The sequence below is a fragment of the Heteronotia binoei genome, chromosome 21, assembly GCF_032191835.1.
Source record: "Heteronotia binoei isolate CCM8104 ecotype False Entrance Well chromosome 21, APGP_CSIRO_Hbin_v1, whole genome shotgun sequence".
NCBI classification, from domain to species: Eukaryota; Metazoa; Chordata; class Lepidosauria; order Squamata; family Gekkonidae; genus Heteronotia; species Heteronotia binoei.
In genome coordinates, this window is record NC_083243.1 from 177,120,059 (window position 1) to 177,144,871 (window position 24,813).

A 24,813-nucleotide genomic window follows, 5' to 3' on the forward strand; every position below is an offset into this window, starting at 1 on the left:
CTTAACTGGAAATAAAGAGCACTTTATGATGCAATCCTGTGTATGATAGGGTAAGTACATGTGCAAAGAATTGCAGCCTTAATTGAAGGTGACAGTATTTTTACTGCGTTTCCAATTATTGTGTCTTGAAGGGTCTTGATTCTTCATCTGAAACGATACAGCTTCAATGTAGCACTCTCTCTTAACCACAAAGTTGGGCAGCAAGTGATTATACCAAGATTTTTAACCCTACAGTCTCACTGTACAGAAAGCACAAGGCCCCCGTTTATTCTTGGCTGGAGTGCACACTCTGCAATGTAAGCTCCTTCGTTTATTCCAATACTGATATTACTAGTAATAAAATAAATTTAAACATTATTAAAGATAACATCCTTTGTTTTCTTAAAACAGCAGTTGTCAAAATAATCCCGTGAAACTTTCTGGAAGCTAAGTTGAGTCCTCTTTACGTGCAAACCTATGAACATTCCCAAAATATTCTGCTGGATGATTGGGTTTTTTTTTTTTTTAGAACGTCGTTGATATTTTTGTTACATAGTGTTAGAATTTAAATCTGCAGGTATTTTTGTGCTTCAGAGCTGACAATGGATAGGGGAATGGGTGTGAAGAAAAAAAGATAGGAAGAAGTAGCAGCAACTGTCCTAGCGGCATGGCAAAATGATAAAAGACTAAACGTTTTTCGCAAATATTGTAGCATAGCTTTGTTAGTCTATTTCAAGCATGTTTCTCATGGTGTCTTTGCCATGGACTGATGGCTGTAATCACAATCAAAATTGTCATTTACTAGCAGGGCTCAGAGATGGTCAGTAACCACCTGCTTTCCCCAATTTTTTAAATCAGTTCTCGGCCACTGAAAGTATCCCAGATGGTGAATTCCTGTTCTATAACCACTTCCACACCCTGTCGGTGAGTTGTGATTGTTACAATTTTTAAGATTGTTTTGAAAATGTGTGGATAAATCTGCAACATTAGTTCTGTTTCCAGTTTCCTTTTTTGCTTGCTCTATTGCCCACTTGCTTTTATTCTTATATTAATGATATCCTTGCTTTTTATCATTCTCCACAATTAAACTAAGACTCATATTTTGCGATTCCTGTTGTAGCTGGAAATTGTTGCCTTTTTTTTATTCTGCATTCAGTTATAGTAGCTGGCCTCTCTTTTGATTACATCAGAGAGCAAAGAAACCATATTTTAATCTAAGTAACTTTAGTAGTGCAACTGTTAAGCGTAACTTACCAAGCCATAAAAAGTTTTTATAGAAAAGCCTCTTCTAGCTTTTGTATGATCAGTTGTAGCGTTATGCACATCATTTTGGCAGGGTTCATCACAGCTGAGGAATTAAGGTGTTGCGTTTACTTTTCAGGAAGTATTCATTCAAGTTTAAAGGCCCCGTTCTAAATTCTTTGGATTCAGACAGTGAAGACGAACCATTGAAACGGCCTGTTGCAAACATCCAAAAACAGTGTGATGTTCCATTCAGGGAACAGCAGCGAGAGGAACCAGAGAAAGTAAGGAAAGATTTGCTAGTGTGTTTTTGTCATCCACACCCGGCTGATAGAGTAATTCATTTGTTACATTCAGACAACTGGATCTTGTTTTAAAAGTGAGCCTCTACGTTTTTGGAGGGCTTGCACACAGTCTGCCCCTCCCCAGAAGTGCACAGAATAAAATATTCCATTCAGAATAAACTGCAGTTTGTTGTGATGGCTGAACTCAATGAAAAAAAGGAGGGTTTTTTTTTTCTTTCCTACAAACCACTATCTCAATTCAAGATTCAGTCCTGGAATGGAAGAATTCTGAAATGTTTTTTCAGACATTTTCTCTGTGTAGACAATCTCTAGGTTTGCTATTAGGAATATAAATTTGTTAATCTGTTTAGCAGGGTTGCAGACACAGGCTTGGTTCAAAGCTTTGGAACTGCATTTTATACAATGGCAGAAAGCCATTGGAGCTGAATGTGCCCCCACAAATCATAAAAGGATCCAAGTCACTTGTCAGGGCAAACAGTTGCTGCAGCCCTAGCAGCAGTTGATTGAAGTGTAAGTGTATGAACAAATTCTTAACTTGCTTAACTGAAGCAGGAGTACAAAAAGGGAAAGGTGGGTAGGGGCTGACTGTAAGTTGCACCTTGTCACATTTAGTCAGGGTCTAATGAAAAGAAATGTCTGATGAAAGCCCTTGAGAAGGGAGCACTTCAAAGTAGTCTCTTTGGGACAGGCATACCTGTTACAGTATAGAAATGCCTGGTTCTGTAGAACATGTGATTGGGAGGTGTAGGAAGTAAGGAAGTAGTCTGAGCATAAAGACAACTGTATACGAGAGGCCAGAAATGTAGCCTGGTCAGAGTGAATAGCACGAAAGTCTGAAAAAAATTAAATCCTAGAGCATCATAAAAAGAAATCAACTTACCATCAACTGTGTAAGTCCCACTGGCCCCTTTAAACTGTACAAAGCCTGCCTTAGTGAGGTTGCCCAGTGCTGTGTGTGTTCGGCTGATTTCTGTGGAAGGAAAAGGGCTGGGCAGGTTCACAGCACTTCAGCAGTCCATTGGTTGCTCTTGGCATCCAAGCCACAGTTTGGATGTATCTTGTGTGTGCAACATCAGGAGATGGTGACGAAGTGGTCTTCATTTATTTTAAATCCTCAGAATGCTTCTTTGATATTTTCAAAACCACACTTCAGAGGTCAGAGACAACCCAGGACATTTGAGTAATGTTGCTTGGGAGGCTGTGAGTTCAGAGCTGTTTACTCATTTTTATTTCCACAAGAATAACTGTGAATAATTTATTCAGAATGTAAGTTTTCATGTGCATGCACACGTCTTCAAACGAGGAATCAGGTACAGTGAGCAGAGGTATATATAGCTGGTAGGCAGTGGTTTAGAATGCAAAATGGTACACATTTAAAATCCAATGACAGAATAGTAAAATTGACAAATTGAGCAAACCTTTGTTCTGGGTAGCATAAGCGTGAGAAACCAATAAAACAGTAATATGTCAAAATAAGAGAATGTCTGCTAATCACTCTATTTATAAGCCTGGGCCAAAATGAGGGCATTTCTTTCTCAGAAGCTTTTCCCATCCAACTAATTTACCTTTTAACATGTAACATACATATAGTTTGCCATTAGAAGAAGAATCCATTAAAATATAGTGGAAGATTGGTTTAGTATATGTAATGAGATAAATACCCAATATCCCTTATTTGAGTATGTCATTACAGCTAAAAGAAAAATACATTGGATAGTGATGTTCTTGTCCACCTAATTTACTTTTTAACATGTAAACACCATTCTAGTTTGCAATTAGAAAAAAAGAATACAATAAAATATAGTGTAAATGGGTTAACTATATGTAATGAGATAAACAGCCAATATCCCTTATTTGAATATGTCAATACAAAAAATTATTCTGATAGACTATTTTAACAGAGAAATACATTTGGAATATTGTGGATGCATAGCTATACTCAATGAGGATTTAGCATATGTAATGAGATAAAAAATAAGTGTTTCTGTTCAGTCCTGGGAAGGTGTTTGTTCCAATAATAATTTGTAATTCAGTTTCTCTCTCCATTCTGTTCTTGAAGTTCCTTTGCAGTAAAACAGCTACTTTGAGGTCACCCATTGAATGCTCTTGAGTGTTCCCCCACAGGTTTCTCAGTTCTGTAAGTCCTGATGTCAGATTTGTGTCCATTGATCCTTTGGCGTAGGGAGGAATGTGCATCATCCGATATACCCAACTTTTATTATTCACCTGCAGGGTTCAAAGAAAGTTAAAACAGAGAATGATAAAACTTCAGAGCTGGTGAATGCTGAGTTGGATGGAATAAATGAGGATGAGCTTTTTGCTGCAGTCCTGGAAATTAGTAAGAGGGAAGCATCACTGTCACTGAGCCATGACGAAGACAAACCAACAAATAGTCCGGATACTGGCTTTGGAGATGATGAAATGCAGGAGTTGCCAGAGAATCTGGAACCTATGGATGTTGAAAAGCCTAAAGCAGCTACAGACTCAGGTGAGAGTCGGAAGGTTGAGTCTTTGAGCAGCTTTTACAGAAGGTTGAAATGCAAGGCTGGTATTGCAAGGAGAAGGGAAGAAGAAAAAATGATTTCTTTTAAAGTTATAAATTCACACAAGAAATTAACGATGTAAACTTTAAAAGAATCAGACTTTCCCCAGGATATTCATGGCAAAAGGTCTCGTTTCAAAATACACAAGAGCCGTTTTGTTGACCCTTATTGACTGTAAAATATGGTGTGGATCAACACTCCCTCTAAGCTGTGGAGTCTTGTGAGCAAAAATTTTACTTCATGAGCTACTGGCATTGAAGTTGTGAGGGAGCAATTTGGCTGTTACATAAATTAGTTTGCTCTGGGGCCATCCTTCCCGAGCTAAGACAAAAAATGTGTGAGCCAGAGGCTAAAAAATTGTGAGCTAGATTGTACTAACTCAGAGGGAACACTGATATGGAATCTCCCTAAGAATCTCTGCAGGTGCAAGAGGAGGCAATCTTCACTGATCCCGCTTCCATGGGAGCTGTTCTTGGGTGGGTGGGATCAGGATCAGCATGTGGGAGAGAAGGCATTTTGGGCTGGTGGAATTTGAAAAAATTGCCCTTTTCCCTTGTTCATGTGGTGATTCTAGGTGGGAACCAAGGGTATGTTCATCTTTAGTCAGATGGGGGAAATTTCACTACTGCTGGAACTTTTTTTTTTTTTATAGCATCTGTGTTTAGGTGGTTCCAGACCAGTAGGTGTCACTCTACATTAAAATCTGAGTGAATAGGACTTAACTGGTAGCTTTCAAGAGAAGTTCCTATCCCCACCTCCAGCAGAACATGAGTGATGTGTTTGTTTCCATAGGATTTGCCAACTTCACTGAGATAACTAAAGATTTTGATGAGAACAAGGAAAATAAAACTCCGGAAGGTACTCAGGGGGAGGTCGATTGGCTGCAGCAATATGACATGGAGCGAGAGAGAGAGGAACAGGAACTCCAGCAGGCTTTAGCTCAGAGCCTCCAAGAACAAGTAAGAGCTATGGTCTCCTTCTCAAGTACAGTAAACCAATCAAGTATTCCTCCCCTGGTGCTAGGAAGTTACTTAACATTCTGTGTGTCTGATTTGGAAGAACTGTTTGGGAAAGGGTTCTTTTAAGAACACTACTTCTGTTTTGCTAATCAGGTATTTAGAAATTCTTGGAAGTTTTGATATAAGCTTTTTATAGAGAGTGAGATACACTAGGAGAGTCAGTTTGATGTAGTGGTTAAGTGTGCGGACTCTTATCTGGGAGAACCGGGTTTGATTCCCCACTCCTCCACTTGCACCTGCTGGAATGGCCTTGGGTCAGCCATAGCTCTGGCAGAGGTTGTCCTTGGAAGGGCAGCTGCTGTGGGAGCCCTCTCCAGCCCCACCCACCTCACAGGGTGTCTGTTGTGGGGGAGGAAGGTAAAGGAGACTGTGAGCTGCTCTGAGACTCTTCAGAGTGGAGGGCGGGATATAAATCCAATATCTTCTTCTAATGAATTTGACATGTTTTTGAGTAGTGTGGTCAGCAAAACTGTGTTGCAACTGTCGAATGGAAACCTTGGAGTCTTTGACTCAGGTCTATACCACCATTTTTCTCACATAGAATCATTGTTTTCACTGGTTCATTTCACTGGTTTTCACTAGTTCATTAGTGCCCCAAGGCTCCTGTTTATTTTTGCTGCAACAAACCAACATGGCGGCCTCTGGAATTCCTATCTGCTCTTGTTGGTAAACCATCTAGAATCATGAATCTTTCTCGTAATTTGGATATTGGAAAACAACCTCCGGAGTAGAAGGCTGCTCTTTTGTTGTTTTTCCCATTAAACCAGGACCCTAGTAACTTTCCTGCTGTACTCTGGGGGAAATGCCTAATTATTAGACCTTTTAACCTTTTTTTTTTTTTGTGAAAATGAAAATACTTGAAAGGAAAGCTTTAAATGGCTTGTTCATTAATGTAGTGGGGTTGTAATTTCCTGAAATGGCCACAAGTGATCCAAAATCTAATCTCTGAGGTGGCAAAACTACTGCAGAATTTGAACTGGGCTGGCCTTTTGAATACAGGGGTTGATCAGTAAAATGTGGTGCAGAATTACTTACTTAAAAACCCCAATATTATTATAAGGTTATGCTCTCTCAACATAACCATAATTGTTACTAGTGTAGGATTACCGCTTTTGCTTGCAGTGGAGATAGTATGGTTCCCCAACACTGCCACCTGAAATCTCTTTCCGTGGTTGCTGTAGTGAAAGTTGACTATGGGAATAACTGGAAACTGATTCAGATTATCTTTCAAAGAAAAGTCATTCCTTTTAGCTGAATAAACACACATTGAGAAGAAAACCTTCAGTGTTTCCTTGATTATATTATCCATGCTACCCCTATCCATCTGTGCACTTAATAGCCACACAGTAAGATCTCATTCAGTAACCTTTTGAGGTGTTGTGCATGATGGAGGTGGAGAGTATGTGTGTGTACCTAGCCTGGTTTCTGTTAAGCTGCAAGCACTGCTGTTTTGCTTTTTAAATTCAGTGTGGGAGGGCTTGTGAGGCTTGTGTCCTCCGTTGGCTTTAGGTGTGGAGTAGCATCCATTTGCAGGGTTGTACGAGAGTTTGTTTCAGTGCTTTGCTTTGCAACTAATTCACATTCATGTCAGTGCTTTTCAAAAGGAAAGCTGCAGAGAGCATTTTGTGACACTAGGGACTTGCCGCTATGCATACCAATCTTGAACAGCCTTTTATTTAAAACTTGTCCTTTGGAACATTTGGGCTGTCGCTAGTCACAGACATTCCTGCACAGGGAATATGTTTTGTTATAGAAACCGAGGCAGCATAGCTTTATGTGGCAGGAGAGGGAAACTTGCCCCAGGAACAGGAAGTTTCTCAGTAAACTAAGTTTGCTTCTCTCTCCCAGCAGGAGGCACGGGAACAAAAAGAAGATGATGACCTTAAGAGAGCCACTGAATTAAGTCTGCAAGGTAGATACATAAAAGCAAATATCATTTTTTAAAATATTGTACTTGAACGATATGGAGATGTGCTTGTAGACGATAGAGAAATGGCTGGGAAGCTGAATGCATTTTTTGCCTTTGTCTTCACTGTGGAGGATGAGAAGTGTTTGGCCGCTCCAGAACCGCTGATATTGGGAGGGGTGTTGAAAGACCTGAGTCAGATTGAGGTGATAAGAGAGGAGGTCCTACGACTGATAGTTTAAAAACTGATAAGTCACTAGGCCCAGATGGCATACATCCTAGAGTTCTGAAAGAACTCAACTGTGAACTTGTGGATCTCCTGACAAAAATATATAATCTTTCACTGAAATCTGCCTCCGTTCCTGAAGACTGTAAGGTAGCATATGTCACCCCCATCTTTAAAAAGGGTTCCAGAGGAGATCCAGGAAATTACAGGCCAGTCAATCTGACTTCAATACTAGGAAAGTTGGTGGAAACCCTTATTAAAGAGAGAATTAGTAGGCATATTGATGAACAAGTTATTGAGGAAGACTCAGCATAGGTTCTGTAAGGGAAGATCTTGTCTCACTAACCTGTTAAGAGTTCGTTGAGTAAGCTCAATAGTCATGGAGTAAAAGGACAAGTCCTCTTGTGGATCAAAAACTGGCTAATTAATAGGAAGCAGAGAGTGAGTATAAATGGGCAATTTTCACAGTGGAGGGTGGTAAGCAGTGGGGTAACACAGGGCTCAGTACTGGGTCCGATGCTTTTTAACTTGTTAATTAATGATTTGGAGTTAGGAGTAAGCAGTGAAGTGGCTAAGCTTGCAGATGACACTAACAGTGCAATCCTAAGGAGAGTTACTCCAGTCTGCCCATTGAAATGAATGGGCTTAGACTGGAGTAACTCTCCTTTGGATTGCATTGTAAATTGTTCAGAGTGGTGAGAACTAGAGAGGATTGTGAGGCACTCCAAAGGGATTTGTTGAGGCTGGGCAAGTGGGCTTCAGCATGGCAAATGAGGTTCAGCGTGACCAAGTGCAAAGTAATGCACATTGGGGCCCCAAATCCTAACTATTAATACAACTTGATGGGGTGTGAGCTGGCAGAGATTGACCAAGAGAAGAGATCTTGGGGTTGTGGTAGATAACTCACTGAAAATGTTGAGACAGTGTGCGACTGCAATAAAAAAGACCCAACACCATGCTGGGAATTATTAGGAAGGGAATTGAAAAATCAGCCAGTATCATAATGCCTCTGTATAAATCGATGGTGCGGCCTCATTTGGAGTACTGTGTACAATTCTGGTCACCGCACCAGAAATCATAGCATTGGAAAAAGTGCAGAAAAGGGCAACCAGAATGATTAAAGGGTTGGAACACTTTCCCTATGAAGAAAGGTTAAAACACTTGGGGCTCTTTAGCTTGGAGAAACGTCCACTGAGGGGTGACATGATAGAGGTTTACAAGATTATGCATGGGATGGAGAAAGTAGAGAAAGAAGTACTTTTCTCCCTTTCTCACAATATGAGACCTCATGGACATGTCAATGAAATTGCTGAGCAGTCAGGTTAGAACTGATAAAAGGAAGTACTTCTTTATCCAAAGGGTGATTAACACATGGGATTCACTGCCACAGGAGGTGGTTACAGCTGCAAGCATAGACAGCTTCAAAAGGGATTGGATATGGAGCAGAGGTCCATCAGTGGCTATTAGCCATAGCGTATTGTTGGAACTCTGGGGCAGTGATGCTCTGTATTCTTGGTGCTTGGGGGGGGGGAGCCGCAGTGGAAGGGCTTCTAGTGTTCTGGCCCCACTGATGGACCTCCTGATGGCGCTTGTGTTTTTTTGCCACTGTGTGACACAGAGTGTTGGACTAGATGGGCCATTGGCCTGATCCAACATAGTTTCTCTTATGAACACTCAGTGCACTTCAAAGGAGGTAAGAAAGTTTTGTTCAGAAATCTCAAGAGACAACAAGCAGCAGTTCACCTGTTTAGAATTCCCCTTCCTGAAATGTTTTGCTTATTTAACTGAAACGTCTTACCTTCCCATGGCATTCCCCAAGATAATTCCTAAGATCTCCAAACTCATTTCAGATCTCATTTTATGCAAAATGTTGGAGATTATTCTATTAAAGCTTTTTGCAAAGCATGAATAGATTGATTGAGTTCTCCTGAAAGTGAGCTTTCTATAGAAAGTACTAGTACATATAGAAAGTACATTCATCTCTGAATTGTTGGTTACTTCGCATATGCCACCACTTAGCACTGCTTCTTCAGATATTTGCTACTTATAGACAGTTATCTACACACAGCAAAAATTACAGTAAATAATTTGTATGGCAGCATGTGAGAAGCCACTGGCAGTTCGAAGATGGAATTTATTCATCTAGCAGTGAATTTGGCATAGGGAAGGCTTCTGCAAATTCTTGTTATTGAAGCTATGGGTGCTATAAACTATAGGAAGCAAAACTGTATATATTCTGCTCAGCCCAAGTGGGCATTAAATTTGAATTGTTATGAGTGAATCATGTCATGAGGGAACCATGAAGAGGCAAGATGCTGCCAGGGCCAACACTTCAGTGGTGTGCCACCTTCAAGCGGAGCACCAACATTTGAGATATAAACTTTATCAGCTTAATGAAGTTGTCTTTCATAAATGAGGTTATTTGCATTTTTAAATCTAATTGTAACATTGAAAATGTAGATGTTTCCTATGCCTCTGTATTTTTTGTAGATAATCAGATTTATTCCTTGAAATTCCTTTTATTTCTTTGGCAAAAGAGAGTTGGATTGTTTGGACTTTGCAGTGAACTTGTTTTGTCTACTCTTCTTTAAAGTGTTCTTAAAGTATCTTTTATCAAAGATTTCAGGTTTTCACGGCTGGTAACATCATTAGGGTTTGTAGAATCTTTTGGGCTCAAGTGCCGTGTTCTACTGGAGAAAGTTTTCTTTCCAGACGTTTCGTTCTCAGCTGTGGAGAACATCCTCAGTGGCGTTGCAGCCGGAGCAGGCGCTCTGACCTTCTTGGCTGCTGTGCATTGAGTGCACAGGTTCTGAGTGCACAGGTTTTGAGTGCGAAAGATTCTACAAACCCTAATAAAGTATCTTTGTTTCATACATGAGGTCAGGAGTCTTACACATTATTTTTTTCATGCTATTTAGAATTTAACAGCTCTCTTCTGGACAGCATTGGCTCTGATGAGGACTCTGGGAATGAGGATGTCTTAGATTTGGAGTACTCAGAAGCAGAGGCTGAAGAACTGAAAAGAAATGCTGAGGTAATAATCTGTGATTTTTGGAGCACTGCACTGAGGGGCTTCCCGTTACTCCTTGTGGAACAAGATCATGTTTTAAAAAGTCTCCTGTTTTCATAGTATAGGTTGCACTGTATAATATATTTGGCTGTCTCTTCGGTTGTCTTTGAAGTTCTCACTGTGGCTATGCAGGATCACTGAGAGGCAGTGGTTTTCATAGAGCCTTGGAGTCTCAGAATTCTTGCCTTGTCATGTATTCACTTGGGCAGATTTATATAAGTTACTTTCCTCTTCGAAACTGGGAAATAAGTGATTTGTATGTGGGGAGGATGTGAAAAAACTAGAGTACTTAACTAGAGTTCAGTGGTTCATTCATTAGTATTTACATAGGAGTTAATCATACGTTGTCAGGAATTGGGTTGCTTTATAGTCAGGAAGATCAATCTAAAAAAAAAAAAAACTACGTCATTTCAGATACAGTGCCACTACCTTTTCAGGATTTGGGACCCTATGACAGATATAATCAATCCGACCTCGGAGACGGGGGCTGTACTGCTCTTGAAGAAAAAACACCTTTGGACCTTTAGATCCAGCCAATTACTGTCCAGTTTCAAATTTGCTATTTCTGGGCCAAGGTAGTTGAGAGAGCAATCGCCAAGCAGCTTCAGTTTCCTGGATGACACATTGGTGCTCGACTTCTGCCCTGGCCATTGGACAGACTGTGTTGGTTGCCCTGACAGATGATTTCTGTAGAAATCTGTAGAAACGCTGCTCTCGCTGCTTGACCTCACAGTGGTATTTGAATTGATTACGATCTCGAGTCTTGCTGTCAGAGTTTGTGGGGTAGCCTTCGGTGGCTCTCATTTCTCTTTGACTGGGGACAAAGGATATTATTATGATTGAGGCCTAGGTCATGGATATTGTCAAAGTGGCGTTTTTCCATCTTCAGCGAGCTTGGCAACAGGCTCCCTTCCTGTCACACCCTGACCTAGCCACAGTAATCCATCCAACAGTCACCACCAGTTTAGGCTACTATAAGTCGCTCTACTCTGGCTTACCCTCAAGACTGACAGGGAAACTCCAGCAGGTCCAGAATGTGACAACATTTTTCCTAATGGCAACACCACAGACAGCACATATTCAGCCAGCGTTGCGCTGAGTCAGATTCAATGTGTTGGTTGTGACCATTGGGGTTTGGGACCAATGTATTAGTGGGACTGTCTGACAGAGAATTTATACGCAGTTCTCTGAAGGGGCTGCTAAAGAACAGGAATTGGGAACACAGGAATTAGCAGACAAGAGACACAACTGTAATTACAGTGGAATATATTTACCAGGGCAGCATCCAATATTCAAACTCGTTGCCGAGCCAGGGTCATACACAGTCTCCCCATCGTGTCCCTGAAACAGCATTGCGTTTTAACGGTGACAACTTTCTAGTGACCCCTGGCTCTAGGGAAGTCCAGCTGTCCTTGGGCAGGGCTTTTTCAGTCTTGGCCCCAACCTGGTGGAACTCTCTGCCTGATGACATTAGGGCCCTGCAGGACCTTATGCAATTCTGCAGGGCGTGTAAGGCAGAGATGTTCTATGGGGTGAGGACAGCAGTGGTTTGTTATTCAGCTGGCACCTCCCCTTTTCCCATACACCCCCCCCCCCCAGATGCTTTGTAAGTTCTCTTCCCCCTCCGCCCTGTATGATGCTCTTGTAGTCCAGAACATAGACAGAAACTCATGGGGCATAATCTGGAACTTCAGATTTTTTTAAACTTAAATTGTGTTGTCTTTTAACTTGTATAGTGTTTATGATATATGTTGCACATCACCCAGAGCCCACCATAAACTGGGATGGGGCAGTTAAATTTAAATATCTGTCTTTCTGTCTTATATCCTGCCCTCCCCACAGAAGCAGGCTCAGGACAGCTTGCATATTCATAAACGTCACGTAAAAACCCGTTACTCGGTATACTCCTAACACAATAACATATAAAAATATATAAAACAATTTCTGGTGCTATGATAATCTTAAAATGTTGGTATATTTAATGATGGCGGATAGCCGCCTATCTATTCTGTGTCTAATTTTGCTGTCAGCTATTACTACTAGATGTTCCTTAAAGAAAAACTGATTTTAGGGTCATGCATAGCCAGCTTCAAGAGGGAGTTAGATAAAAACGTGGAGCAGAGGTTCATCAATGGCTGTTAGCCACAGTGTGTGTGTGTGTATGTATGTGTGTGTGTATAAAATTTTTTTGGCCACTGTGTGACACAGAGTGTTGGACTGGATGGGTCATTGGCCTGATCCAACATGGCTTCTCTTATGTTCCCCTATCGCCACCCTTCGTCCCCAACCTTTGGACTATCTTCTTTAATAGGCCTATAACATGCTTTCATTCCTGCTAAAATTGTGCTGTTAACCACTGGCCATTGTAACCTTTAGAGTGGTTGGGATTTTTTTGTGTTTCACTTTGCCCTTCTGATGTGCGTGTGCCTTTCAGGGCATCTTCCGGTATGTGGGGTATGTGATTTCAGGAGCATATGATGAAGTCGAGTTTCCTTATGGAGAGCCAGTTTGGTGTAGTGGTTAAGTGTGCGGACTCTTATCTGGGAGAACCGGGTTTGATTCCCCACTCCTCCACCTGCACCTGCTAGCATGGCCTTGGCTCAGCCATAGCTCTGGCAGAGGTTGTCCTTGAAAGGGCAGCTGCTGTGAGAGCCCTCTCCAGCCCCACCCACCTCACAGGGTGTCTGTTGTGGGGGAGGAAGGTAAAGGAGATTGTGAGCCGCTCTGAGACTCTTCGGAGTGGAGGGCGGCATATAAATCCAATATCTTCTTCTTCTTCTTCTTCTGGATCCTTAGACTGGCACAACAAGAGTTTGCCAGTTTTCAGGACATTAACAAATAGCGCTAATTCCAAAAATACAGGGACTCTGAATACATTGTTTTCCTTAGTCAAGTCTCTAGTAAAATGGAAAATTGATTTATTAATTCATTCTTTGATTATACTATACTTCGAAATATCTTAATATGTTGAACACAGATGATGTGTTCTTGCTGTTTTATTTGTTCTGTTTTCATGGGTTGAATTCAACAATCCATTGTGGAAAGTGTTGGCAGATGAGAATTTTGACGTTACTCCCCTCCCTCCTCCTCGGCTATCCTTTCCAACTTGAAAAAAATTGATTCTTGGGGTTGCAGGATCCTTGTGGAATGAAATTACCCTTCCTCTCACTTTTTTCAACAGCTGCACTTATGGAAGAGTGATGAAGGGCAGTTTCTCCTCCAGACTCTTGTGGCTATTTCACACAGGTCCTCAAACCTCAACTTATAAAGATTCAGAAAGAATTGGGTGGGAGGTGGCAAAGAGTTATGCTCCTTATGCCGGTGATTCTACTGAATCCATTATTCCGTGAAGTAGTTACGAGGATGAGTGGTTTGTATAAAATGTCACTATCGTAAATTTGAAGGGAAAACTTTTCAATGTTTTATTACCCTGTCATCCACAGGCATATAGGGAAATCATTTATGTTCCAGTTTAGAGATGGAGATATTATTGTTCACTTTTAGGAAAAGCTACAATGGATTTTATTTCTGTTGCAAGGTCTGGTGATCCGATCTGAGCTCAATAGCCAGACTCAAGAAGGTTGACCTTAGTGTGTGGCATAGCTGCTGATTTGCTGTAAAATCTGTAATCTGCCTGAATTGAAGTAGAAAACACAAAGCAAAGCTAATAGTTGGGTTTCTGTTTCTGCAGACAGGAGAGCTTCCTAATTCCTATCGCCTTATTAGTATTGTCAGCCATATTGGAGATTCATCCTCCTCAGGTAAGATGAGGATCGCAGCTCTGCTCTGTGCATGAATGATATGTCTTTGGTAGGCCTTTTCAGGCAACCCAAAACTCTTGGAGAGAAGGAAAAATGTCAAGTGTTTGGGAAGCTTGAAAATTTCAGTTTGCTCAGAACAAATTTATTACTTGTGAGTGCATTGCTTGTACAGTATATTCCCAAAACTAGAAAGGGCTGTGGTATTATCCTTCAACTGGAAGGGCTGGAAGGGCTGTGGTATTATCCTTCAACTTTTAAAGAAAGTAATTAAAATCGTTTAAATTGTCTCTTGAGAATACTAAGAGGTTTGTCTTGGTGACTTGTATAAGATGCTGCCATTTCATAGATCTCTCTGTTTTTACCTTTAGGGTGACTTATAAAAGTAGCTCAGGAAGGGACTTGTTGATCCTTAGTGTAGCCTGGAAATCCATTTTTGTTGTCCCTTCTTTTTAAAGGTCACTATATTAGTGATGTATATGACAACCGCAAACAGGCATGGTTCACATACAATGACCTGGAAGTATCCAGAACTCAAGAAGCTTCTGTGCAGAGTGACAGGGACCGGAGTGGTTACATTTTCTTTTATATGCACAAGTAAGTATCTTTTATCTGTTATCTCCACACAAACACAATGTTTTCTTGGACTTGCTTCCTTGCCTTTTAAAATCTCAATAGCTTTAAGAAACGTACTTTTGTTTTTTTACCTGATAGTTCATGAACCACACTTGAGAGTTATTAGAGCCACAGTTTTGCAGTCCTTGTTAGTAAAGATGTAAGATTGCAAGGTGGTCATTTAGGACTTTGGATTCGTACTGAGCCTGACTTTTGCACCCCCATACAGGCATTCTTCTGTTTACTAAAATAGACCATTTTCATCTTCCCAGGGAGATATTTGATGAATTGCTAGAAACAGAAAAGAGTATGCAGCTGCCTTGCACAGAGTTGGGAAAGCCGGTTCGGCAGCCCCAGTGAAGAATGTCTCCTCTTTCCTGAGCACAAAGGATTCTGAACTTGCAGGAGCCACAGACCCCCAAAACTCAGGTAGAGCTGAGACAAACGCATTGGAATAGGAGGAATGGACTGTTTCGCACCTGTGCAGTCTTAAGCTGCTGTTACCCACTTCCTCGCTGGGGGACTTTTTCTCATTTTCTTTTTAAGTAACTGCCAGCAGTGGAATTAATCAGGCTGGGCAACTTCTTCAGAAACCCATCAAGGGATAGCGTGAGAAGAGACTGCAAATTCATACATTCTTCTACAACCAGGGGACAGAGTATATGCCACATAATGTGGCTCTCTCCCTCTTTACCACAAAAGAGCAAAAACAGCAATAGCAAGTGATCTGCCATGCATTAATTGGAAAGCTGAGATGGTTGACTTCCTGCGTCCATCTGCCTTCTTAGACGGGGTGATCAGGCACTGCTAAAACAGATGAACTTTTGACATCCAGGGATTAGTAAATACAGCGTCATACAGGTCCAGAAAGCGTTGGTGCTCAGGAACACGTTGCATAAGTCATTTTTACCCAGATCGTCATCCTTGTTTAAAAACGATATCTATATATCTCTCTCTATATATATATATATATATTTTAACTTGAAAAGTTTTTATTCTTTATGACTGCATTCTTTTCTAAGTATTGCCATTTGCAGGACAACTTTATTTCTGAGTTTGTGTGAGTGTAGATATATATATATTTATATATAGCTGTGTTTCACTGAAGACTGTCCCGGTTGGGCCGAGACAGAGGCAGCTAATAACGGGAAGCACAAGTTGTAGCCTTTGGAGGTCCTTTTTGGACTACCTACAGCCGGCGCTAATCAGCAAATGGAATATGAACAACAGTTCCACATTCCCTGTGTTTATGCAGCCTTGAGCCTGAAATAACTGCATGGGTTCTAGGGGTGGAGGGTTTCTTTTGCAAGAGTGGTGTGTTGAACAAGATTAAAATGCTGATGGGAAAAATGTTAAAATATACCTGGCTTTATTTTATTTGTGTGATAGAGTTAAACCAGTTGGAGGCGGGGGAAATCAAACATTCTCAAACTGTTATATATTCATAAGACGTTTTGTTCTTTCTTTAGAAATTTCATGACCCTCAGTAGTTTTGGATAGCAAGGTTTTGTTATCCAAAATATGTTTGGATAATGTGATGGTCATTTTTAGCTGGTTTGGACAAAAGGGAAGAAGAAAAAATTATTCAGGATTAAATTCTCATTTTAGTTCTGGACATGAGTGTTACCTTGCATTTTGTGTTTGTTTTTTAAATTTGCAATGAAATTGCTAATAATGTAGGTGCTTTTTGGTTTTGCTCCTAGCTCAGGGTTTTCCTTTGAAAAGGATGTTAACCAGTGTTGAGAATTTGGAGGGTTTTTTCACTTATTTGCGGGGAGATGTATATTTTATGACAATTAAAGACTTTCTAAGAAATAAAATCTGGGATTCAAAGGCACAGACCCATGGAAGCTACCAGACAACAGGCTTTACCTGTTGGAGAACGGTTTTCTTGCCATACTTATAGAATGATTGGCTCTGTTAAGCAAGCCTACATGGTCCCTGCTATGTGCAGATACCTTAATTAGTTGATCTGTTAATTAGTTGGCCTGTTAAACAAGGCAAAATTTCCACAATCACACTCCCAGCAGTAGATTGGACTAATTTAATCTGACATTAGATATATTGTTGCTGTTGGTAGTCAGTTACTTTTCATTTTAGCAAAGGGATTTTCTTTCAGTGAAAAAGAGAATCTCAAAATTATGCTCATGATCCTGGTATAGAGGTGCTTTTCTTTCTAGCATACAAATGCTGTAATTAAATGGTTATATTTAAGTAACTGCACCATATTTGATCAATGTTGAGGACAAAATAAGTCATATTCAAAGGCAGAACATCCTAGAGCGATGTCTGCATTTCAGATGTCTAGTACAGCTGTTTGTTTCTTCAAGAGTTTTCTGGAGGGACAACTTAACGCTTCTTCTAATGGAAGCATGGTTCGTTAGAAATTGCATCTGACAAGCCTTTATAACAAGCAACACTGAATACTGCACTGAAAACAGTGTTCTCAATCAGTTTTTTTTCTGTAATGTGAAAAGCAATGGCAAAGAAGGAATTAGTGCTTTTTTTTCAGAGATACGAGGATTTAAGTTTACAGTGTTCTGTATTTCATGGTCTGAATTCAAAATCTGTGGGATATGGTTCACCAGACGGCATCTCTTTACCACGCTTATCTCATTCAGTGGTTTGACACGGTGAAGCTCTTGCAGTTTTTGTATAGCCATTCATCTGCATCTAAAACCAAATATTAAGGCAGGTGGTTTTTAACACCTCTTATTATAGATACTTTTGAGAAATTTACAGAAGTGTTGACTGCCTCAGGGAACCCTGGTAGCTGGTGTTATTTAGGATACTGTAGTCTATTGAAGATTATATAGAGTTTTCTTTTAGAGTTTAGAGCAGTGTGCTCTGAAACATCCTTGTACATCTTCTCAAGGGCACTGTTTGTAGTTTCTGAAGAACGTAATAACTAAGTATCCGTCTCCCCAACAGCACATCTAGTTTGAGCCATCACATTATAAGGTTGAATTTCTTCATTGGTCTTACTGTGCTGTATTTACTTTCTGGTAAAGAGAAATAGTCATATGTGTGTTTGTGCTAAGTAACTAAATTCTCCATCACTGTTGTCCTCCAGATTCTGTACATACATGAAGGCGGCTCAGGCTAGCTTGATAAACAAAACCTCGGAAATCATCAAGCATCTATTTTCTGCAAAAAGCCATGAGCCTATAAACCCTTATGGCACTTCTAGACACACAGTTATATAGCACTGGACATCATTGTTCCACTCAAAGTTCAGTCTATGCATTACATTTTCTTTGTCCCAACTGGAACCTGAGTTTTGAGTATCCCATAAGATCAAGGCATAAAGCTTAGGGACGACAACACTGTAGTAATTATGTGTTGCAGAATCTTTAAGATCCTGAATAGGTTAATAAAAAGCTGTTTGCATGGCAACTAAGTCCAGGACAAAGTAGTTATCTAGCGTTAAATGAATTAATATTGCACTCCAAATTCATGGATGCTTATCTGATGCCAGTAACAGGAGTTTTGGGATAAGATTTGGAGAGATTAAAGTTTTCTGGAAAATAATAGGCATGTTTTTAAATCACTGAAGCATATGAGTTGAATTGCCTAAGGATGAAAGTTGGGTGAGGGAGGGTCAGCCTCCAAAGTCAGCCTCCTACACTCTCTTGTTTCCCAAGTGACTTATTTGTAAAAATGGGGGGAGGGTGTGAATGAGCTGGATGGAATGTTTCTGGACATGTGTGTTGAAAGAAGATGCCATGGTATTTATATCAGTCACCTTGTGTCTCTTGACACTAAATGTGGAGCAGCACTTTTCTGTGTTATAGCAGATATGTTCTTATGTATTCTTTACAATTCTGCCTTTTTTTTCTTTAAATGATGTGTAGATAGATTTCAGAGAAATTAAACACTGTTTATAAACACCGATGTCCTGATTCCTCTTTCTAAGAAAATGCAAGTGTAATCATACTACAGTTTTTGTATTGCTTCTTTTCTGTAGTAGTTAGCACTAAGTGTCCTCTCCCCCCTCCCCCCATGGTTCTTAGAAACACTTTATGCCTTCTAGGATATGAGATTTTTTCTAAAAAAGCATACACCTTGAATTAGTATACTTACACATTTTCGTTTTTAAATTTATGACTGAGAGACAGACATGCATTTATGTTTTAAAAGCTAACTTTAGGGAACAAACTTCTGTTCCTCATTCAGCCCAGGCCACATAACTTGCTCTTGCATTTTGTCCCTGAAAATCTCACAATAGCAGGAGACCATTTGACCATTTGTTCTGTGATACACCTGTTATCAAGCTCTAACATGTTTTAATTTATTAAAAATAGACATCCATATCTGCAGGGGCTTAACATTTAGAAGAGTCCTTTTTCTTTCTTGAGAGCCTGTTGTTTCCACTGGGGCAGTGTAGCATAGTCCTGTCGAGATACTCCAAAGACAGTAATGAAATCTTCCTCTGACAAGTAATCCTATAGAAGGGAGAAAGCTGGGATCATCAAACTGAGCATGCTGCGGTGAGGAAGACTCAGCACCCAGCAACACCTATATTCTTGGGAGAAGAGGCCAATCTGTGGGCAAGATGAAGTGAAGTAAGAATCCTAATGAGCACTTTCTCTAAACTCAGCTTTTAGAACCCAAATAAATGGAACATTTAAAAACAGATTTAAATATAGTTTGTCTTCATTTAATTGCTTTATTAAGGCAGCAATGGCAGAATAAAAGATGTATTGAAGACAGTTGGGAGATTAACAGGACCGGGTTTACATGCTTTTTTGAGGAGGGGGACAAAATTAAAAAACGATTGCCCCCCCTTATGTGGGCCCATTCTATCTTATGGGCCCATAGAATAGAATGGACTCCAAACCCAGTTTGGCACCCTCACTCCGGCGGCACCCAGAGCAAGCGCCCCCCCTCTGCTTCCCCCTAGATCCAGCCCTGGGGATTATAGAAAGGACAGATAAGTTGTACAGTAGTCGTGGCTTGTATAAATTTAATATAGGTTGCCTTTGGAAGACATTTCACTCCATGAACAACTGTACTGTTGCCTGCTCCCCGGTCTCTCCCACAGTTCATATTTTCAACACAAAATGGCTTGTCCGCTCTGGCGCAGCAGTACCTTAGTTAAAAGTTCTGTTCACTTATTTTTAGAATAGACAAAAGTATATTAACCTCACAAGAACTGTGGTAAGAATGAACATTCCTGAATCTGCCTTCTCCTGAATCAGACCCTTGGCCCATCAAGGTCAGTATTATCTACTCGGACTAAAAGCAGCTCTCCAGAGTCTCAGATGGAGGTCTTTGACATCACCTACTGCCTAGACGTTTTAACTGGAGATGCTGGAGATTGAACCTGGGGCCTTCTGAATGCAAAGCCAGAGGCTCTGCCACTGAGCCACAGCTCCCCTCCCCAGCAGGGGAGGGGGGGGCACGCTACTTGCTCCAGCGCACTCATGTTTCGTGGAGGTGTGTATTGGTTTCAGGCTGAGTTTTCCACATCCCGATACAATAATCCAGCAGGTACTTCACATGCTGCTCTGGGAACCTGGGAGGTTCCAACCCATGGGAGAATTCAGAACACAGTCATCTGATACCTTACCTCCTTCCTGCTGGGATTCACATCCTTGGGTAGCTCTTCTGCAGGCATGTTCACCAATTGCTCTGGTGGGTATGTACCGACTGATAGCTTGGCAAAAGTAGTGTTGGCAGTGAAAATCTCTTTAGCCTCAACAATTTCCTAAGAAAGAAAAAAGGCTTTTCACATTAGAAACATGTCTGCGTGTATCCTCGGTCCTTAAATGATTAATGAGATTTCTTTAACTGGTTGAATGAGATTCCAAATGAATTTAAAGTGTCTGGCGCAGTGTTTTGTGAGTGTCTTTTATTTAGTTATTTTGATTTTATTAGGCCACCCTTCCTTGCAAGCACAGCTCAGGACAGCTTACAGCAAAGGCACGTACAATAAGTAATTCAGGATAAAAACCAGCATTAAAATACACAGAACATAGACCAACAAATAAGATGGTGGGGAGAAATAATTTCAGCTTTCACAAGCCTCCAGGGGCGGGGATGGTAGTGGTTAATGCAGAGTGGATGGGGATGAGGGTGCCGGATGTCCTTTCTCTACTCTCAACCAAACATCTGGTGGAATATCTCTGCCTTGCATGTCCTGTAGAAAGGTAGCAAATCCCACAGAGCGCGAATGTTCTCTGGTAGAAAATCACAGTTGGAAAGATCCACCAAGGTCATCTTGTCCAACCCCCTGCACGATGCAGGGAATTCACAGATACCTCCCCCTAAATTCACAGGATCAATATAGCAGTCAGATGGCCATAGAGCTGTGTTTTAAAAACCTCCAAGGAAGGAGAGCCCACCTCCTCCCGAGGAAGCCTGTTCCACTGAGGAACTGCTCACCATGCTCCACTCAAAAACTCCTAGCCCTAGTTGAGGACAGACCTCCCTCAAGCTGGAGACCACCAGAAGGTTCTTGCTCTTCCAGGGGCATACTAAGAGACACAACCCCAAAGGTATAGGGATCCCTGACTGTTAAGAGCTTTAAATTGAGCTGCAGCTGCATTACAGTTTGTACATTTAGACTGGCTTAAATATTACTTAATTACTCCTTTCCTGTTAGGGCTTGACTCCTCTGTTGCTTACAGCAAAGGTTTTTAAAATAACTGCCGGAAATCCAGCTGCCCCAGTTTTGTAGACCCCTGTAGAACTCCCAGCCATGACAAGATGCTTGCGGTGATCGACCTAGAAAACAACCTTGCTGGGTTTATGTTAGCAACTGCCCTATTGAAGGAGCTAGATTTGTGGGGCTGTAGGATGAAGAGGGGGGAGGCTATAGGGTAGCAGAAAGGGGTGTCTAAAGAGCCTTAGTTGAGGCCCCATGACCAGCAAGTAGGATGCAAGGTTAAGAGTTGGTGTGTCTATAATGCCCTGTTTCGTCTTCAAGAAGGCAGCAGCTTGAAGGCTTCTAAGAATCAAATTCTCCTTGCCAATCATGAGCTGGAAGGAGGGCCTACCTCTGGAGATGAAGCGGAATAACAAAATTTGGCTACGGCATGCTATCTCTTGCCCTCTCGTGATCAGGAGAGAGAAATAAGGGGCCTCTGAAAGAGTATCTAAGATGGCGTCATGTATCATTGAAGACAGGAGCAGATTTTTTTGTTGCAGCAATGAACAATGGCTGTAGAAAGATTAACACACTCTGTCTCCTTAGAAGCTGCTGGCCATAATCTGTGGACTTTGCAAAAAGATAGCCAGAGTTTTGGGGGAACAGGCCACAGCACCTCAAAAAGGATATTATAGCACTGGAAAAAGTCCAGAGAAGGGCAACTAGAATGATTAAAGGGCTGGAGCACTTTCCCTATGAAGAAAGGTTGAAACGCTTGGGGCTCTTGAGCTTGGAGAAACGTCGACTGCGGGGTGACATGATAGAGGTTTACAAGATAAAGCATGGGATGGAGAAAGTAGAGAAAGAAGTACTTTTCTCCCTTTCTCACAATACAAGAACTCGTGGGCATTCGATGAAATTGCTGAGCAGACAGGTTAAAACGGATAAAAGGAAGTACTTCTTCACCCAAAGGGTGATTAACATGTGGAATTCACTGCCACAGGAGGTGGTGGCGGCCACAAGTATAGCCACCTTCAAGAAGGGTTTAGATAAAAATATGGAGCACAGGTCCATCAGTGGCTATTAGCCACAGTGTATGTGTGTATATAAAAATTTTTGCCACTGTGTGACACAGAGTGTTGGACTTGATGGGCCGTTGGCCTGATCCAACATGGCTTCTCTTATGTTCTTAGGATGGAAGCTAATCTTGTTGACATGACAGGTAAAAAGGCTGCTGCTAAGTGTTCCTGTCTTTCCTAAATAACATTGTCATTGGTGAGCAGAATAATATTAAAGGAGGGAGTTGTATTACCCACACAAGCAGATCGCATGCTTTGTATGCAGAAAGACCCAGCTTCTGTTCCTAGCGTCCCTACTTGAAAGGCTCTTATATATCAGGTACTGGATAAGAGATGTTCTCTGCCTGACATCCTGAAGAGCTTCTGCCAGTCAGAGTAAGCAGTCCTCAGTAAGATCTATCAGTGGTCTGACTTGATGTAAGACAGCTTCATCTGCTTACTACAAGCAGGGGAGTTGCATTTGTATTTAAGGTAGAGTCCATGTTTTTACTACCTCTTCGCACTTCTGAAGTTATATGGAAATAACTACAAAGATGGCCTTTCTCTAATAATGGTTCAAACAACAGTGAAGCATGGTCCAGCGGTCTGCGGTGACAGGAGAGCTGGTCTCCACTTGCTTCTGTAACACTTACAGAAGTGAGCTCACTGAGACTACTGTCATCTCCAAGTTCAGCCTTCAGTTCCTCATAGGTTTTCTTATCCTGTGGGAAGAATAACCAAAGCACTGGTGAGCTTGTTTGCAGTTACTGGAGATTTAAGTAAACAAGTTCTACGCAACCCCAAAAGTGGTTTCCAGGCTCTGGGGGCAAAGAAGCTCTTACAAGAAGCTCCACTGATTATCATGCCTGAGTCTTCCTCACCGCAGCACGCTCAGTTTGTTCATCCCAGCTTTCTCCCTTCTATAGGATTACTTGTCAGAGGAAGGTTTCATTACTGTCTTTGGAGTATCTCGACAGGACTATGCTCCACTGCCCCAGTGGAAACAACAGGCTCTCAAGAAAGAAAAAGGACTCTTCTAAATGTTAAGCCCCTGCAGATATGGATGTCTGTTTTTAATAAATTAAAACCTACTCATGGGCAAATCATAGCAGGCAAACCAGCTGTAGTTCTGCACAAATTGTAGGAAAGATCAGCGAGCAGAGGCAAGGGCTATGGAAGCCGTAGCCTCTACACAAGTTTCTCACCATCCTAATACTTGGACAGTAGCTGCAGAAGAGTTAATCTGGTACAATACGTCCATAGCTGCCTTTTGTTGGGCACAAGAAAGCAAGCTTTGCTATGTCACTCACAGTCCATTTGAGGGGGTCCCATGCCAGGAACCAGCCTGTAAATGTGGGAGGTTCACAGCCTTGTTTCACAATGACTATAGGGGTATCAAGGTCACGGCCACTTGGGTGGCTACGCAGATACTCTTGAGCAGTAATAGCTGCTGCTTCCTTCTCCACCTCATTTGCCTCTTTACCAATCCAGAAGAAGACCTAGGAGTGAAGCAGTCCGAGTTAATGGAAAACAGGATTCTGTTGTGAACGGCAGGTATATTCAAAATCAATTTTTCTATCTTAGTAAGTGCAATATTTCTTAATTTATACTTTTTTCAGTCATGGGTTTTTAATGCTACTGTGCCTGGTGCTTTCTTCCAACCTGATCACAGCCTGCGCCCTGGACTTTGCTGCTGTTACTCCGCACCGGTGTTTCTCTCTCGCGATCAATTATCAGATCTTGTAAAGGAGTGACAGCATAATTCACTGCATAACTTGAGTCACCATGTAGTAGACCTACCGGTATTTTATATCTTATTTGGCCTACCTCTCAGCAGTTGATTGGTGTATTGATTGGCTGCTGCCTTGAACTGGCCTTTTGCTGTGTTTAGTTTTCACTATAAAAGCTTCTGCTTCATGGATGAACACTTCACACGTCTGATGAAGCAAGTACCGCCTTATGAAGGTTTACGTAGGGGTACATTTTAAGTCTTCACATTGCCCCCGTTTTATTTGCTGCTGCGTGTTCATGAATCTACCCAACTGGAATCAACAACACAGAGGCTGCTGGTTCCTTGAAAGATTCAACCCATTTAACAAGCAGACACATTTGATAGGGTAACAGCGACCTACTGTCCTTGTACAAGCATCGAAACGCCTGTCTTCCGGGAAACTGGGAGACATTAGTTTTAGTGGCAGAAAGAACATTTTATGTGCAAATAGTAAAGAGGAGCAAATGTTTTCTCTTGACTGATGCATCTGCTACCCCACTTGGACCCACCTGATCCCAGACATCCAGCAAGAAGACATCATCATCTTCTAAGTCGTCTTGAGTAAAATTTGGAATTTCTGTAGCAAGGAAAGTGCCTGTCTTATTGGAGCATTCAAAAAGTCGAGGCATGATGGAGAGGGTTTCTTCCTGTAACCTGCATGGAAAGGTAGAGGAGTGGACCAGGTACGAGAGCAGGCTTATCTTCATGTTACATTATCAAAGCTAGGTA

At 41.3% G+C, this 24,813-nt stretch overlaps 2 protein-coding genes across 3 annotated transcripts in view; one reads left to right on the forward strand and one right to left on the reverse strand.

Annotated features, from left to right (window-relative positions):
* Positions 1-18,553, forward strand: part of USP37 (ubiquitin specific peptidase 37) — a 53,500-nt gene extending 34,947 nt beyond the window's left edge. Inside the window, exons 15-24 of one of the 2 annotated variants that reach the window (XM_060263041.1) lie at positions 132-296; positions 838-903; positions 1,361-1,505; positions 3,759-4,014; positions 4,862-5,028; positions 6,937-7,000; positions 10,139-10,254; positions 13,982-14,051; positions 14,507-14,645; positions 14,936-18,553. In XM_060263041.1, the coding sequence (XP_060119024.1) occupies positions 132-296; positions 838-903; positions 1,361-1,505; positions 3,759-4,014; positions 4,862-5,028; positions 6,937-7,000; positions 10,139-10,254; positions 13,982-14,051; positions 14,507-14,645; positions 14,936-15,023 (1,276 nt within the window). In that variant the 3' untranslated portion in view covers positions 15,024-18,553. The remainder of the gene's footprint in view (positions 1-131; positions 297-837; positions 904-1,360; positions 1,506-3,758; positions 4,015-4,861; positions 5,029-6,936; positions 7,001-10,138; positions 10,255-13,981; positions 14,052-14,506; positions 14,646-14,935) is intronic. The other variant, XM_060263042.1, reaches the window with a different exon arrangement.
* A 432-nt stretch (positions 18,554-18,985) lies between these two features.
* Positions 18,986-24,813, reverse strand: part of VIL1 (villin 1) — a 57,759-nt gene continuing 51,931 nt past the window's right edge. The window contains exons 17-21 of the mRNA XM_060262549.1: positions 24,594-24,738; positions 23,624-23,812; positions 22,967-23,035; positions 20,236-20,373; positions 18,986-19,108 (exon numbers count right to left, since the gene is read on the reverse strand). Of these exons, the coding sequence (XP_060118532.1) occupies positions 18,995-19,108; positions 20,236-20,373; positions 22,967-23,035; positions 23,624-23,812; positions 24,594-24,738 (655 nt within the window). The 3' untranslated portion in view covers positions 18,986-18,994. The remainder of the gene's footprint in view (positions 19,109-20,235; positions 20,374-22,966; positions 23,036-23,623; positions 23,813-24,593; positions 24,739-24,813) is intronic.